Source organism: Barbus barbus (genome assembly GCF_936440315.1).
Source record: "Barbus barbus genome assembly, chromosome: 34".
Classification (NCBI taxonomy): Eukaryota; Metazoa; Chordata; class Actinopteri; order Cypriniformes; family Cyprinidae; genus Barbus; species Barbus barbus.
In genome coordinates this window covers 12,180,742-12,199,005 of record NC_136762.1, presented here as the reverse complement: position 1 = coordinate 12,199,005, position 18,264 = coordinate 12,180,742, and the positions used below count along the sequence as shown (strand labels likewise).

The window sequence follows — 18,264 nt, the reverse complement described above, 5'->3', positions numbered from 1 at the left end:
TTGCGGGCTGCTGAGTCGGTATAGACTTAAGGCGACTAGAAGCAGCTGCGGAGCTGGAGAGCTTTGGCAGGGAGTGTCGCATGGCCTGTGACGACTTATGTGCCTCCGTGAAGCGTTCAGCAAACTCTTCGACCACAGGTCCACAGAGGCCGTTGGGGGAAATCGAGGCATCAAGGAAGGGGACATTGTCGGCGTCCTTGATTTCCATCAGCATGAGCCACAGGTGGCGCTCGAGCACCACCAGGTTGGCCATGGTCCTCCCTATCACCTGGGCAGTTGTCTTGGTAGCGCGCAGAGCCAGGTCCGTTGCACTTCTCAGCTCCCTGAGAGTCGCAGGATCAGGCTCAGACTCGTCCATGGCAGAGAGGAGTTTGGCCTGATAGACCTGGAGGACCACCACAGAGTGGAGCACCGAAGCCGCCTGTCCAGCTGAAGCGTAGGAGCGTCCAGCGAGTGCTGAAGTGGTCCTGCATGGCTTGGACAGGTGGACGGCCTTTGCCTTCCAGCCGATAGCAGTGGCTGGGCAGAGATGCGCAGCCACTGACTCCAGAGGAGGCATCTTATTATTAGACCAAGATGGCGGCGGAGGCGGAGGATCTTGCGGAGGATTAGATCTTGGAGGCAGAGGCGGAGGATTGTGCATTTATGTAAACAAAGCTTGGTGTACGAACTCTGACATTGTTGGAAAACACTGCTCACCTAACCTAGAGTTTCTCATGGTTAAGTGTAGACCTTTCTATCTGCCGCGGGAGTTCACTTCCACCATCATAACTGCAGCCTATATTCCCCCAGATACTAATGCCAAGCTTGCTATGAACGAACTGCATGCGGCCATTAGTAAACAACAGACTGTACACCCGGAAGCTGCATTTATTGTTGTGGGTGATTTTAATCACTCCAACTTAAAGACAGTGCTCCCCAAATTCCATCAGCATGTCTCCTGCCACACTAGAGGAGAAAAAACTTTGGATCATGTTTACACAAACATCGCTGGTGCTTACATCGCGACTCCCCTCCCCCACCTCGGACAGTCTGATCACCTTTCTTTGTTTCTCACCCCCAAGTATTCACCCCTCATCAACCGTGTGAAGCCATCAGTGAAGACCATCAAAGTGTGGCCAATGGGAGCAGAGTCTGTACTTCAGGACAAGTTTCAACACACGGACTGGAGTATGTTTGCTTCTAAGGCTGCCAGTGGCTCTCACACGGACATTGACATCTATACCACCTCTGTACTGGACTACATCAATACCTCCATTGACAGTGTCACAACAGAGAAACAGATCACAACGTACCCTAATCAGAAGCCATGGATGAACAAGGAAGTGCGGCTCTTGCTGAAAGCCCGCAACACTGCTTTCAGATCAGATGACGCTCAGGCCTACAGCATATCCAGGGCTAACCTGAAGAGGGGCATCAAGAAGGCCAAGCACTGCTACAAGCTAAAGGTAGAGGAGCATTTTTCCAACTCTGACCCCCGGCGCATGTGGCAGGGCATCCAGGTCATCAGTGACTACAAGCCATGCAACTCCACTCCAACGGTCACAGACGTCTCCTTCCTTAACGAGCTAAATGACTTTTATGCTCGCTTTGACAACAACAACAAGGAGACAGCCACCAAGATCACACTCTCAGGAGACCATCAGACCCTCAAACTCACCTCCACAGATGTCTGCACAGCATTGAGCCGGATCAACGCATACAAGGCTGCTGGCCCCGACGGCATTCCTGGACGTGTGCTCAGGACATGTGCAGAGCAGCTCGCAGGGGTCTTCACAGACATTTTCAATCTGTCACTCACCCAAGCAATGGTGCCAACATGCTTTAAGTCCACATCCATTGTGCCAGTGCCGAAACACTCCTCCCCAACGTGCCTGAATGACTACCGCCCCGTAGCACTCACACCCATTGTTATGAAGTGCTTTGAGCGACTGGTCCTGGCACACCTCAAGAACTGCCTCCCACCCACACTGGACCCACACCAATTTGCCTATAGAAGCAATAGAAGCACTGAGGATGCAGTAGGCACAGTACTGCACTCGGTACTCACACACCTGGAAAACAACAACACATATGCACGGATATTGTTTGTTGATTTCAGCTCAGCATTCAACACCGTCATTCCCTCCAAGCTGACCACTAAACTTGGAGACTTGGGTGTTAACACCTCCCTTTGCAGCTGGATTATGGACTTTATTACCAACAGACCTCAGCATGTTAGGTCAGGCCTCACCTGCTCCACCACCATCACACTCAACACCGGCGTACCACAGGGCTGTGTGCTGAGCCCATTTCTCTACTCCCTCTACACCCATGACTGCAGGCCTGTGCATGGATCCAACTCCATCATCAAGTTTGCTGACGACACCACAGTGATTGGCCTCATCAGAGACAACGATGAGACTGCCTACAGGGAGGAGGTACAGCACCTGGCTGCATGGTGTGCTGACAATAGCCTGCTCCTCAACACCAGCAAGACAAAGGAACTTATTGTGGACTTCAGGAAGAAGAAAAGTGGAACGCATGACCCCATCCACATTAACGGGATGGTTGTTGAACGTGTTTCCAGCTTCAAGTTCCTGGGAACCCACATCTCGGAGGACCTGACCTGGACCACCAACACATCCAGCCTAGTCAAGAAGGCTCACCAACGCCTCTTCTTCCTTAGGACACTGAAGAAGAACCACCTGTCGCCAATCATCCAGCGGAACTTCTACCGGTGTGCAATTGAAAGCATCCTGACCAACTGCATCACAGTCTGGTATGGGAACTGCTCAGCTGCTGACCGCAAGGCACTACAGAGGGTGGTGAAAACCGCCCAACGCATCACAGGGACACCACTCCCTGCCATTGAGGACGTCCAGAGAAAACGCTGTTTACGTCGAGCTCGCGGCATTCTTAAGGACTCCTCTCACCCTGACCATAGACTGTTTAACTTACTGCCCTCTGGGAGGCGCTTCAGGAGCCTCCGAACAAGGACAAGCAGACTCAGGAACAGCTTTTTCCCTACAGCTGTTTCCCTACTAAACTCTGCCCAATGATACCCCCCTCACACACCACTACAAACTCTTCACCCCTCCCCATCATTAAATCGATTAAAAAAACAAAACATCTACACACTGAGTACTATGTACCGTAAATTTTTATTTCTATGCACTTTCAATGTTCATTGCACTAGTGTTTATATATCTTAATTTATAGCTTATTCATATCCATTTGTAATTATTTTCATAGTTTTTGCTCATAGTGTACATACATTTACTGCACAATCCATCTGTATAGTATATTCATATCACCCATCTGTATATCATACTGATAGTATTTAAAAACTTGTAAATTATGTCCATAGTACTACTGCCTTATCTGTATATTCTGTACATATGTAACATATTATAGGCACTGTATATCCTGTACCTCTGCTTATTGCACTTCTGGTTAGATGCTAACTGCATTTCGTTGCCCTGTACCTTACATGTGCAATGACAATAAAGTTGAATCTAATCTAATCTAATCTTCTCGTACCCCTTTTCTTCAGCGCCGTCAACCATAGCGAGGGCGGATGAAGCGGAAGTACAGGGGCGAGCAGAGTAGGGGGAGCGCCATGATCTCGTGAGCTTGTCGTGAACTTTGGGGAAGTACGGCGAGGATCACTGGCGAGGGGCCTGACGGTGCCCTGGCAGGAACCACTCATCCAGACGGCTGCGAGAGGGCTCCTCTGGTGGAGACCACTCCAATCCCAGCTCTTCAGCCGCTTTTGAGAGGACACGGATAAGTTCCACAACCATCCCGGCTTTGGCGGCGCTGGGTGCGGACGAAGGCAGGAGGACGGGGTCAGTTACCGAGCCCGACAGCTCCTCTGCGTCCGAAGCTGCCAATGACATGCTGTCATCGGCCAGCTCTTCGTCACTCCCACCGAACGAGACCAGATCGCTCGTGCTGGCAGAGGGACGCTGGTCTGGCTGGGAAAAGAGGACGGGAGGAACCCCTCTGTGTGGCGAGAGTGAGGCACGCGGGGCAAAGACTATAGAATACCCAAGACATGTCACTCGTATTGTTTTTAATGGGGAAAAATGCAACACTAAATATGGCCGCTCAATTGCAGGAAGCCCCACCTTCTGAATGAAAGAGCCAATCGCTAATCGGTAAAGTCAGCGCGTCATTGCAGCTGCAGTTAGAAGTCCCGGTTGCTATTGAAACAGTCACTGAGCATGCGCACTGGCTGATCTAGCCTGAGAAATAAGCCTTTATATAACGCTATTTGAGCAAAAGAAACAACATTCATGACACAGTTGTTGTCCGATTTCATTGGTGATTTCAAATATGAAATTTAATCGTAAGCTTTGTGAACAGTTTTGGAGAATTTGATGTTTCCCCATTCAAAGAGATAGGAGCTGCACTTGGATGCCCGAGAGGCGTTTCAAAGATGGCCGCCGAGTGACATGACTTGTCTTAAAGAGACTTTGACGCGGGGTCTGAGCCGACGTGAGCTCGGTCTCAACCAGGCGCTGAGATCCAAAGAAAATGGGAAAGCGCTAGGGGCGGAGACGCTTTCAGAAAAGATAGCTATCTGCGAGCGCAGAGAGGCGAGACTGATGTTCTCGCAATGAGAACAATCAGATCCCGTGAGCATGCATGGGATTTCCCCAGGCAGGAAACGCACTTGCTGTGGCCATCATCGGCGTGAAGGGGAGACCTGCACAAACCGCAGTAATGGCGCGGCATTTGCAACAACGCCGGCTCTTTTAGATAGAGTGTAGATCGCCGGATGGTGGCAGCGAACGGGACCGGAACTGATGCGATGTGAGGAAAAGGTGGCGGATCAGCCGAGCAGATCAAGGTCAGATCAAGGTCCAGCTGCGAGGCGTGTCAACGGCGAGCAAGGCTTCCGGGATCAGAGGAGACGAAGTCGTCGTCGCTGAAGGACAAGAAATCTGAGGATCCTATGGCGAAACGGCCGCTTATATAGCCAGATGGCTCCGCCCATTCTGGCGGGCTCTGGCAGGCTTCGTCGACATATCACTCGAGACTGATATAAAAATTATAATTAAACTTTATTTCTTAATATGACGCTTAAAATGTGTTTTAATGTCACTATTCATGAGAATTGCATGATTTCTGTATAATAACAGTCTTCATATATATTTAAAGAGTACCTGAAGGATACTTGCAATAGTCCACTTTAGCACAATCAAATATACTTTAGTATATCTTTAGTTGGACTTCAGCACTATTTCCGCACAATTAAAGTGCATTAAGCATAAAATTGGTTCCAATTTAGACTTCAAGCATACCAGTTTAGTATACCAAAAGTACAACTGGAGGGTATTTTTATTAACTACATAAATATGTAAATGTATTTGTGGTATACTTAGCATGAAATAAATGCATTTCAATTACATTTTTGTATTTTTATTTTTCACTATGTAGGCAAGCACTGCCTGCTTTCTGTTCGGTCCAAAACCCTATTGAAAATGAAATGTTATCTAGCAGTTATTAAATGTTCTCTAGCAGTTATCTGTTGCTGAGCAGCTCCTTGGGGTGGCACACCTCACCACTGCTGCTGCTTTCTGTCTGTCTTCCAATGGAAAGAAACCTCTTGACCTTCTAGAAGCCATGTTACTGCCATATAGTTCAAATAAAGTTCATTTAATGACAGAATAAAATGCACCTTGACTTCTAACATTTATCCTCTGAATCTGATATAAAGTTGCGATTTTACCTGGTCCATTAAAAAATGTGCATATTTAAACAAGACACTTAGCAAAATAATGAGCTGTGATACATCACCATTTTTATTTTATTTTTTTATATTATAATTTAATATCATCCTTTAATTAACAGACAAATTCTGATATTTGTAGACTACTCTCAGGATGTAGTTTATGTCTACCAATGCCCCATGAATGAATCATTCTCAAAATTTACAGTTGTGTTTACAGGGTCCAATGCACCTCTCAATGCAGACAGGAAATGTATCTCTGAAAAGTGCTGGTCTCTAGGGCAATGACTACATCATGTGCAACAAAACACTGTTAGATATATATATATATATATATATATATATATATATAGATAGATAGATATATATATATACACATACACAAGTGTGGAAAAGGGGTGTGGAAAACTGTCTATATATCAGGCGAGACTCACTGTTCTCATCCTGTAGACTACAGTCAAGAGAACATTACAGCATAACACATTACATCTGTTACACAAGCATCCTTATCATTATATAAAGTTCTCCTTGTCATAGCAGGAAATGAAAGTAGATGAAGTCTGTGCTGATGCTACAGCGCAAGAATATTTGATACAGATCTAATATTACACAGAATACACAGTGACCAGGCACAGGTAATAAATCCAGACGCAATTTAGCAAATACATCAAATGGACTACATACAAGCGAAATAGACAAGGCCCTCCAGCTCTAATCAATAAAGGTTTTAGAAATCAATTTATACATAGTTTTCCCGGAAAATGACAGCGTTGTGCAAATCATTACTTCACAATTTGGTCAATACATCACACTAAACCAAATGTTTAGGCTTTTATTTGGAAGACACAAATGTATATATTTAATGGAAAGAAATTATGTGTTAAATTATTTTTTTATTTAAATATGCATGTGTGTGTTTTATATATATTTATTTTTTTTAAATGCACATTGCTGTTCAAAAGTTTGGGATCAGTAATGCAAGGATCAAGGGTCAAACATCATGTGAGTAATGGCTGACGAAAATGAATCGCTGTGTCACAAATTACTTCACATAAAGTATATTAAAATAGGAAACCAATATTAGAAACTGCATTAACATCTCACAGTATTACTGTTTTTCTGTTTTTTTGATCAAATAAACAACCTTGATGAGCACAAGCCTTGAACTCCATTAAAAAACATAAAAAATCTTACTGATCCCAAAGTTTTGAACGGCAGTGTCATAAGACATGCATGCATGCGCACACAAACACACACACACATGTTGGTTTTTGTGGTTTATGGGGACTCTCCATAGGCGTAACGGATTTTATACTGAACAAACTGTGTGTGCCATTGCCCTACACCAACCCTACACCTAAACTTAGCCCTCACAGGAGACTTTGTGCATTTTCAGATTTTAAAAAAAAATACCATTTAGTATGTTTTTTAAGCCTTTTGAATTACGGGGACATAGGCAGTGTCCTCATAAACCACCTTCATTTTGTAATACCTCTGTCATACCCATGTCATTATACAAATGTGTGTCCTCATAAACCACATAAACATGCACACACGCGCATAAGATATACATGTATGCCCACACGTGTGTCTGTGTGTGTGTGTGTGTGTATATATATATATATATATATATATATATATATATATATATATATATAGCTATAGCCCTATACGGAGTCATGACAAATTTTTAAGATTTAGAGCAACTGCTTGATTTTGGATATTTAAGAAAATAATGGTGGAAAATATGGTGGAAAGAATGTGGAAAAGGTATAAAAAAAAAAAAAAAAAAGAGCGAGAGAGAATCTGGTCAAAATGATCTTTGCCCATTGAGTCCAGAAATAGAGGGCTTTTAAAACGAAAACCCTCTACAACAAAGAGCCCAGCAGACTGTAGCATTCTGTTCAATCCCCATGAAAGTACTCAGCACTAGCCACCTGCTAACACATTCAGCACATTAAACACTTGTCTGTTGTCATTCACATCAATAGAGGCTTGAAATTGGGCGTTTTTGTGGCTACGCTGCATTATTAGGCCTTTTTGTGATTAAAGATTGGGCTTTGCTGTAGGTCTGAACTCTACAGACAGATTCCTTATGATGAACATGTATCTAAATATACTGAAACCAACCTCTCGCCTTGCTCTCCTTAATCTTACTGTGTAATGACCCATCCTGAAGGCTCTTTGACACCTGCACTAGAATGACGGAGGACATGCTTCAACAGGCCCTTGGGATGAATTGCCATCAGACAGTGACGCATGACCAAAGTGAGAGGATACGAGGTCGGTCGGGTGAGATTTAAAGAGACAAATCCCAATTCGAAGCCCAAAAAGGTCATATATCAATGGCATTTCTTGAAACCAAATCTTGGATGTTCACACAACTGCACTACTGGCCTATTTTGACTCAGCAGGGACAGTGTCATTGGTATAACATCTTTGGCTTGCAGTTCACAGCTATCCCAATGGTTATGACAGATTAAGGACGCAGGCTAAACAAGAAAACAGCCAAAGGGTTGCTGGATCAAGACCCACAAGTCTAAGCCACAGCATTTATGACAAGGCCTTCAAGCTGAGTCAATTCATCATCAACAGCGAGATAAACAGCTCTTGATTGGACGCATCAAACTAAATGAGGATTAAATTTGCATAACGATAAATGATACGGCATTAATAATAGGATTAGCAAGCTGCTTGCTGTGATTTCACCATCTTTCTTATGCCGTGATGAAATTCTCCAAGGTTAGCTTGAGAAGGTAAAGCACATGCGTTAGAATAAGATGTAATTTCTTCCATTAAAGTGGATAGTCTACAGTAAAATGCTATAGTGAGATAGCGTGGGGTGATCCTGGGAAAGTCTTGACCACTTATAATTGCTAAAATCTCACTAAGAAGCTGTATGACATCTCATTAGAGTGGTTTCAAACAAGCCATAAATGTTGTTTCCTGGGGGAGTAATCTGACTAATTTTTGCAAAAAACACTTATGGAAGTCACTACAGAGGATATAACATATTTTGATGCAAAACACTGGCCGTCGTGGACACAGATTAAAACATCACAACAAACCGACAAGAAACTTTAATTTATCACATATTTCTCCAAAGAATATATTATTGAGATTTCACCAATTGTTAGAAATCAAGTATCACTTTACAATAGTTTCAATTCCTCAGCCTCATATAATGCATTAAACATCATAAGCTAATGACGAACAACAATTTTTAACCATCTTTTATTAATCTAGGTTAATGTTTATTTTTCAATATAATATTGTTTGTTCCTAATTCATGTATATTCAACATACATTAACTATTTATAAAGCTTAAAATGTATAATATGTAGAAATGAACATTAACCAAAGTAAATTCTGAAACGCATTTAAATACATAATGGATGAACAAAGTTAACAAATTTAGCCTTAATGTAAAGTGTTAGCAAAATCTGAATAAAAATCAAATGCCAAAATAATATTTTAAGATGCTGTGCTCTGAAGAATAAAAATCATTCTGTACTGTGGCAAACACGTCCTTGTTATTCAGCAGAATCAGTTGATGGTTAATAAGCTAATAACTATATCTTGCACATTTTGCTGAACCAAAGACCTGACAAAATTAGGTAATTATGCCTCTAAATGTCATCATGAATTTTACCAATTTTCCCAGCTGATTTAAAGTAGCCCTCTGCAGTCATTTTAAAGCTTACACTTTGTTCCAGGGAACGGCAAAAAGACCACATCTTAAATTATGCCTGTGGAAACCTCAAAGGCAATTTTGCTTTTCAGTTTGCTTGTCTCTGTCCATATAACTAAAATAACACAATAGTGAAGAACAATAATCTATATAATGCAGCCTGTATGCTCTCATAAAAACAATGAGCTCAAGACATACATTATGTAATGCTACTGCATTATCCTGCAAACAGAGATGAACTTTAAGGCAATTTAATTCTCTATAGAAAGACAATCAGAATGACTAATGTTCTGGAACTGAAACTTTAAGCCTAATAACAAAAAATATAACACATAACCATTTTGCAGCCACCTACAATATATACAGTGTTGTCCCTTTTGTTGAAGTAGGCAGCAAATCAAAAGTTTATTCACACACTTTAGAAAAATTATATCTAAAGTAAATAGCTCAACACAACCTTAAATGCATGACAAAGCACTGTAGTTTTACCATTTTATTAACTTTTTCAACAAAACGATTTTTGTACTCACCTCTCTTGGCTTTGGCTTGTCGCACCCTCCATATTGTTTTGTGGATCTCAAAATTGTAGTTAGCTGGCAAAGCCTTAATGGCCTCGTTGAGCTCTGGATCTTTGAGGATCTCATCAGGAATCTGATTGGCCACTCTCCTCAGACCTCGCACTACATCAAAAAGACAGTTAATTCACTTCATTTAAGTTTGCTTTACGCATTACTGAACTCAAGTGTCCATAAAGACAACATTGTGCAATACAGTATGTGCAATTACAAACTAAAAATTGATTGGGCTACAGTCTATATAATAAGACAAGGAAAGCCCATGCACTCTTTTCTCAGATACAAAATGAATCATCACACAATCAATCAGTGCGCCGTCAGAACAGCTGCTGAGAGGTCAGTCATCAGCAGAATGAGCCTGTCAGCGATGTCCATTTATTTTTGAAGTCTATGACAGACAGGCCATCTGTAATGTAAGTTCTGGCTATAGTTTAGTGAATGGCTATTCCTACACTACCAGTCAAAAGTTAGGAATAATTAAGATTTTTAATGCTTATGAAATTTCTCAGCAGCCATTACTCCAGTTTTTATCCTTTTACTACATTCTAAAATATATTCAAAAACAAAATATTTTAAATTGCATTAATATTTTGCAATATTACTGTATTTTTTATTAAATAAATGCAGCATTGGTGAGCATAAGAGACTTCTTTAAAAATATTAAAAATGTTAATAAGTACATGTAAAAAAAATAATAAGTACCTGCAAAAAAATAAGTACCTGCAAAAAAATAAATAAAAAACATTTTACAGCCAGAACTGAATCACAGTAGTATATTTTTCCACTGATTAACAAGAAAATGCACCCAAATGATCCCCAATTGTAGTCTCTTGGTTTTAGAAGTCAGATAAATTGTTAAGTGGAAATAATATGCATATAGACAATGGCTTTCAATTGATTGTAATATAAATACTTCAAGGTCCAATTAATAGTACTTACACAATGAAGAAAAACACCACTCTAAATAGCTTCAAGAAAAGTTCATTGAAAAGGACAAGGCAGGGGTTAGATGGAATATTTCCAACTTATTCAATATCTCTGGGAGTATTACTTAATCAATAATTAAGAAATAGAAAATGTATGGCACACTAAATCTACTTGGAGCAAGCTAGCTTCAAAAAGTAAATGACTATGCACGGAGAAGTGGTTCGGGTGTTTTACAAGTAGGAATACTGGCAAAGAGAAAGTCACTGTTTGAAGAAAAGAAAAGAGTCAAGTAAAGCTCATCTACAAAGTTAATGGGGATATTTAAGCAAAAAATTACATAATGTAATGAATAAATGTAGCATCATTATCTATTTATTTATTTATATATATATATATAAAAAACAGTATTAGTATTGTGCCAAAAAGAGGCATTTAAATAAAGGTTAAATGGGGTGTATAAAAGGGGTCTATACATTTTTATTAAAATATATGATAAACTATAGATGACAGAAAACAACAAATATTACAATCATTATAATATTCTCCTTAAAATAATTCCCATTTTCTGCCAGACATCACAGCAAGCAAGAGACTGAATGCTTACATATCTGCAGTGAGTTTGAAAATGCTGAGGACAGGAAGATGGGTGGGAGTAAGAAGAGGACAGACATGTGATCTGAGAGCAGCAGGATTGATGGGAATACACGAAACAATCATTCCTCACAAGCCCAATGCAGCCAAGTGATGCTGCACCATCTCATGGTCAGTAAAGCTTAAACAAACACTGAAGTTCTCTTAAATTTACAGACTAAAATAGCACTGATGTCAAAAGTTGAAACTATTTTCTAATTACAGCCAACCAGTGTACATACGTGTGTGTAGAACAACTCTATTACAGTTTTACAATTGTGCAGAATTGAATTGTGATATATAACTTCAAACAAATGTTTAGCATGAGCATTGTTTAATGTTTAATAAGCATTTGAAAAACCATGGTACCATATATTCAGAGACCACATAAAAACACATTAATTGCATTTACACATCTATGGGGACAAGGTGTGTCACACATTTTATCTTTAACAGTTATTAGGCAACAATATTTTGTGTATATTACCTTATACAGAAAAAAACAAAATTTCTCTGTTGAGCAACATAAACTAAAGTTTATATAATGAATAGTTTGTGGTGTATGAAACAAAAATACAAAACTACTGCTAAATAACACATTTTAACATTTTAACTTACAGAAACAGATATTTAACCTTTTTCACAACGTCCCTTTGTGACAACTAGCCCCGGTGTTAATATGTATCTGCATGTACACATACTACAGTTTCGATCACATAATAATATTTCTGAACACTTCTGGAGTACTAACATAGTGCAGCAATATCTTATAAGGCATCGTATATTTCACACAGCATCAGACAAAATTAGTGCCTGCAGATTTATCGCGATGTTACTTTTAAAACCCGATCTGGATTTTATAGCTGACAGACATCACAAACACGATGAAGTATTGAAAGAATCTAACTATTAATACTCACCATTTGTTTTTTTCGCAGCGACCACTTCAATTTCGCTAGAGGGAGCCGCCATCTTTTCCCAAACAAGTGCACGTGGAGTGAAACAGGCATTACACATCGAACACAGAGCTGATGTGAGCAAATCAAGTGTCGATGCCATCGATATGAGCGATGTATGAGAGACGCAAGGAAAAAGTTTTCAAACATTTTATGCCAAGGCCCCAAGATGCTAATTTGATCCCATTGGAAGGGATCTCTTCCTAAAATAATAAAAAAGCAGATATGTATTTACATGTGTCAAACACCATTTATGCTGAGTGAGAAAAGTATTTATTAATTAAGCAGCCATTACCCTCCTTTCTATGATTAGAGTCGTGGTTCAGGTTTAAAAAGTAATTTAAGTTAACTGAAAATGTTTCTCTTTAGGTTTTTCTCAGGGAAAAAAAAGGTACAAACTGTCACTGAGGCTTTACAAAAGGTACTATTATTAGGTAATAATAGCCTACTTAAAGTACTAATATGTAGGCTATATTTATGTACCGTTTAGTAGTAGCCTAAAATAAGATGCAAAGATGTATAGCTTTAGTTTTTGTACCTTTGGGTACCAGTCTAGTGACAGCTTTGTACCTTTTTCTTAGATGTGTAAACATGAAGTGAAACATTTTCAGTTCAATACCTTTTAAAATGGAATGCAAATTTAGTGAAAAAAATTAATTGTTTTGTTCTGAAATCTTAAATTTATTTCCCAAATCTCAAATGTTTGCATTATGTAAACTTATCAAATTAAAACAAAGTAAAATCAAAATCTTTTCATAATTATTAAAATATTTATATGTAGCCTATACCATACTAATATTTATAATATACTTTAGGAAATAACATGTAGCCTACCCATGAGGTTTTACTATGTACCCTTTAGGGGTAAATATGGTACAAAGGTCTATCATTTAAAAAGTTTTTTTGTTTTGTTTTTTTATGCAAATTGTACATAAAAAGACACAAGGAGCACAAATCAATATAAGTACAAAAAACACATCAAATAAAAATACACTAAAATAATAAATATTTTGAGACAGAGAGGCAAAGAGTTTCAGACTTTCTATTTAGTTTTAGTAAGTACTTTAGTAAGCTCTGAAACATTTTTCACAAACTCATAAAGATCATATCAAAAGGTAATGACAGCCACCCCCCCCCCCCCCCCCCCCATTAGCCTATATCCATAGTCTGAAACTAAAATAGGACTTTTTAATTAATTACTGTGTGTCATTTTTCTTAGTAAAAAAATACAAATCTACAGCATCTAATAAAATCAAGCTTTCTAAACATGAAAAGTGTTGCTTAGGTGCAGTTGTCATTCTCATAGCCTGCAGTCTCCTCATTAATCAAATTTATAAAGAGTCTTTCATGACTCCTCATCTCCATCTGTGCTCTGTCGCCTGGTGTGTATCTGCCTGTGAATGGAGACAGAAGTGCTATAGCTTGAGTCACCAGTCTCCTTCACAGTGAATGGATCAGTGGAAGCGTTCCTGTGTCTCAGATGCAAGTAAAAACTACACAGAGGTGAAAGAGGCCAGAAAAAAATAAAGAAATAAAATAATACATCTTTAATAAAGATGATAGCCATATGCATGTCTTTACACACAATTTATTTTATTAGGTTATTTCAAAAATACTCCTTTTAGCATGCGTTACCCACCCCCTTTGTCTTTTACCTCAATTTGATTTAGCTCCTCCTCCTAAATTGAGTTAATTTACATATTACGAAACACATTTTGTTTATTTGACAAAACATTCCTTCTAGTAGCACTGGCAAAAAAAAAAATAGTTTAATTCAGAATGAATAATATTGCGATTTAGCTTATATATATATATATATACATATAAATATACATATACATATACATATATATATAAATATATATATAGACTATATTCTTTTTAACAGCAAAGCAAGGTTGTATTCAAGGTCTGCCAGCCTACTAGAGACAGTAGGGGAGAAAAGCAAGACACACACACACAGAGAGAGAGAGAAAGAGAGAGCTCCACACATAGAATATGTCAACCACTAAACCAACACATGGTAGTGTCAGATTATTTTGGGGAGGGAGAGAGAGAAAACAACAGTCCATAAGTGGATTGAGAGCCCCATCAGCTCAGAGGCATCACAGGCACGCGCATCTCTCAGCTGGAGCGCATCATCTGTCCATTCCGCCACTCACTCACCGCGCACGACATGTGAAGGTGTAACGCTCATACGTGTGATTTGCCCGTGTCCCGAGACCCGAGATATCTGGAAGAAATGCTTTCAAGAAGCTGGATTTTTGGAGATTTTGTATGGAGGCGGCGGGACACCTCCCCATAGTTCGGCGTAGAGTCTCTCTGAAGAGTGCGCGAGAGACCGACACCAGAGTTGCCGCGGCTCGGATTGAGGAGCATCTGCTGATTTTCCCCAACAATCTGTGTTTTAGAGGGATAACCTACTTTCAGACGCATCAGTATCTGGCAATAAGAGCTTTTAGTGCTTTTCTGGATAACATATACAATATTGCTTGCTTCGTGGGGGTCGCCGAGACCTGAACTACACCACCAGGTGCCCCCGCTTAATCTATTCACCGGATAACAATTAATACTGCAGAATGTGTTCCTCTCCTTTCGGACTGCTCTCAATTGCATCTAGTCAAATATTTGCTCGAGACCACACAGGATGAAATGGACATCGGCACTGCAATAAATCAGCCAAATTGAAATTCAGCGAGAAGTCTCATCTGAGCTATAGGAGTAGCCTACATACATTTATGTATTCTGATTAAATCAGACAACGTTTGATAGATCGCCTGGCATCTTACTGAGAGTGTGAAGTCTGGAATACAAGAATAAATGAACCTGAGTGGACAGACAGAGAATTAACCATATCCAACATGTTTAAACGTGGTAAGTGCAATTTACAACTTTTATTCCTGCTGTTCTAAATAGACATAAGTTGCATTTTGATTTGAAGAATTTTTATACTTAATTTTTTTTTTATATATATATAAAAATGAGAATAAATATAATCTTGTGTGGAATCACAGCATGCTAGGTTTATTTTAAATAAATGATAAATACTTAAAAATACATTTATTTTTATTCATTTTGTTCTATTTGAGTTTTTCTTCCTTGAAAATTGTTTTTATTATAAAGATGCTTGTTGCAGTTATGCAACAATTATAAAGTGTTATTTTTATACAATTTTTAATAGTTTTTTTAAGCTGTTTGAAATGGAAAATGACACAGGTTTTATATACATATATAACAACAAAAATGCTTGTTGCAGTTGGTTTTGAATGTTTATGTATAGCAGGCTGTTAAGTTGTTACAGCTCTCATTCATGATCATTTTCCCAGAATCATGTGTGTCTACCCCCGGGTAAGCTCAGCGTAAAGCAGATGTGTTTAAAATATTCAGTTTTTCATCAGAAAACATTGTGCTGTCTGCCTGGCTCCGATATATTTCTCTTGGTGGCTTAAACAGCTTTGGCTCAGACGGTCTGTCACATTTATTTATGGACAATGTTTATGATGAAATGATGAAGTGTAAGGAGTGAATAGTAAATCGATAGATTAACTGGTTAGTGCTAAAGCTGTCAGTGGGAGACACTTGAATGACCTGCAGATTATTGCAAAGACTTGTCAGTTTGTTTTCACTAGATCGGTGGTTGTCAGTCCTGGACCTGGAGTACCAGTTGAACCTTATTTAACACACCATCAGCTCATTACTAGAGTCTCCAGGACCTGAGCAGGGTGTGTCAGATAAGGGAGACATCTAAAATGTGCAGTGCCAGGATCAGAATTGACAGCCACTGCACTAGATCAAATCATACGTGGTTAAACGGATCATAAATATGATCTTACTGCCCAGTGTTTACTAGGACATTTCTCTTGCCCCATTTGCTGCACATTTAACCGTCTCTAGACCTTTTGCATGGCACTATCACAGACGCTCAAGCTCTCAGGTTGCTGACTGCATAACAATAGTGAGTCAGTCTTGAAAACCGAATTTCCTCGGAGGAGGCCCAAAGCTTAATGCAGAGGCAATTGTTATTTCAATAGACTTGACGTAGGAACAAAACACACCTATCAAGCCTCTCACAGCACACTAAAGACCCGTTATGAATGCCTGTGAGGAGCCTGTGGTGCAGATATGAGAACAGTGGGTTGGTTTTGAACTGATTTGGATCTGATTTTCATTTACCTCAAAGTACACCGCTACAGTGTGGTTTTGCAGTATCTTTTTGGAGATATTTGATCCCGCATATTTTGGGACACACTGTATTTGTTTATTTGATTATATTATAGTTGTAATAGTAGTCAGTAGAGTTGTAAGTGCAGATGAAAAGTTTTATGAATATTATATATATATAAACTACCATTCAAAAGTCTGGGCTCAGTAAAATTTCATATGCTCACCAAAGATGCATTTGTTTGATCAAAAACACATAAGGATTATTGATCCTTCATAAAAATGTATGAAGGATCAATAATAAAATATTATTGAGCCTTCATAAATACTTCTAATATGCTGATTTGCTGCTCAAAAACATCTTATCAATGTTGAAAACAGTTGTGTGTGTGTGTGTATATACAGTGGTGTGAAAAAGTGTTGGCCCCCTTCCTGATTTTAATTTTCTTTTGCATGTTTGTCACACTTTGTTTCAGAAGTCAGAAGAGTTGCTTTTAGGCTAATGAGGTTTCTTTGCTCTGTTGGGTATTAATTGGCCTTTCACTTCAGAGTGCATCAGAAATTACGAAAAATTCTGCAGCTCTCTGTTGTGTCTATGGTGCATAAATAGAGAAGAGTGAGAAGATACTGAATTTATCAGATGCTATGCACTAGTATGACATTTTCCAGAAACGTCTGGGCTATCTGGTTGTGTGACAGTGTCCTATGTGCCAGTCTCAGCAGGGCTGTGCTGTTTCTGCTAGTAAGAGGTCCAATTTCCTGAAATTTCTTCCTCAATTTCCTGCCAAACTCACTTAAACACACACAGGCATGTTTTGGTCTTGGCTGTTTTAAGAAAAAAAAAAAAAAGGAAAAAAAAGTGCAGCCACACTTATCCTGCCCATCTCTTAGACTGCCTCCTGTTTCTCTGTCTCCGTTTCTTTCTATCTTTTGCTTGCACTTCACAATTTCTGACAGGCATTTAAATTGAAACATGTATATATGATGCGACACTTATCTGAAAGCAGTGCTTCAGACCATAATTGGTTTGTTGTGCTGAGTTATCAGTATAGAGAATGGCCTCGTTTTAAAATTCAGCCTTGAAACGTTGTCAGGCCCGGAAATCTACATCCGGTGACAAATATATTCTGTGCTCGAATGGATCCAGTTTGTTTCTGCTCAAAACATCAGGCACAACCCACACCTGCAATTGAACCAGAAAGATTTTCCCTGCAAAACCTCTGCAATGAAATGAGAGAAATAACTCTTTTGTGGATTAGCTATGATCCAGACGTATTCAGACGTGATCCTAGACAGCGTTGTTATGGGCAGATGGATGGGAAAGGAGAGCGGCAGTTGGTAAGCAAAAGTGGGAACACCTGTGGCCTGACACAACTCTCCTGCACAGCTGCTCATATTCCCCATTTCTGAGACCTTCACTCATCACCACAAACACTCTCAGACTGAAATACAGAGTAACTAGAGACAACCTTTCCAGCCTGCACCTGCTCATTACTGTTATTTGGGCTACAGGATACCCCTTATTATTTGTAAAAGCCTGATAGTGTAATTTCCAGCACCAAACATAATGACTGTTTTCAAACAGGTTTCTGAAAGACTCACCTT

The 18,264-nt window shown here is 39.5% G+C and overlaps 2 protein-coding genes across 3 annotated transcripts in view; one reads left to right on the top strand and one right to left on the bottom strand.

Annotated features, from left to right (window-relative positions):
• LOC306853979 (2-(3-amino-3-carboxypropyl)histidine synthase subunit 1-like) overlaps positions 1 to 12,559 on the bottom strand; it is a gene marked incomplete at its 5' end in the record, with an annotated part of 127,722 nt that extends 115,163 nt beyond the window's left edge. Inside the window, 2 exons of one of the 2 annotated variants that reach the window (XM_079391722.1) lie at positions 9,941 to 10,090; positions 12,463 to 12,559. In XM_079391722.1, coding sequence (XP_079247848.1) covers positions 9,941 to 10,090; positions 12,463 to 12,559 — 247 coding nt within the window. The remainder of the gene's footprint in view (positions 1 to 9,940; positions 10,091 to 12,462) is intronic. The other variant, XM_079391723.1, reaches the window with a different exon arrangement.
• Positions 12,560 to 14,596: 2,037 nt separating this feature from the next.
• Positions 14,597 to 18,264, top strand: part of rtn4rl1b (reticulon 4 receptor-like 1b) — a 176,208-nt gene continuing 172,540 nt past the window's right edge. Inside the window, exon 1 of the mRNA XM_079392060.1 lies at positions 14,597 to 15,372. Within this exon, the coding sequence (XP_079248186.1) occupies positions 15,360 to 15,372 (13 nt within the window). The 5' untranslated portion in view covers positions 14,597 to 15,359. The remainder of the gene's footprint in view (positions 15,373 to 18,264) is intronic.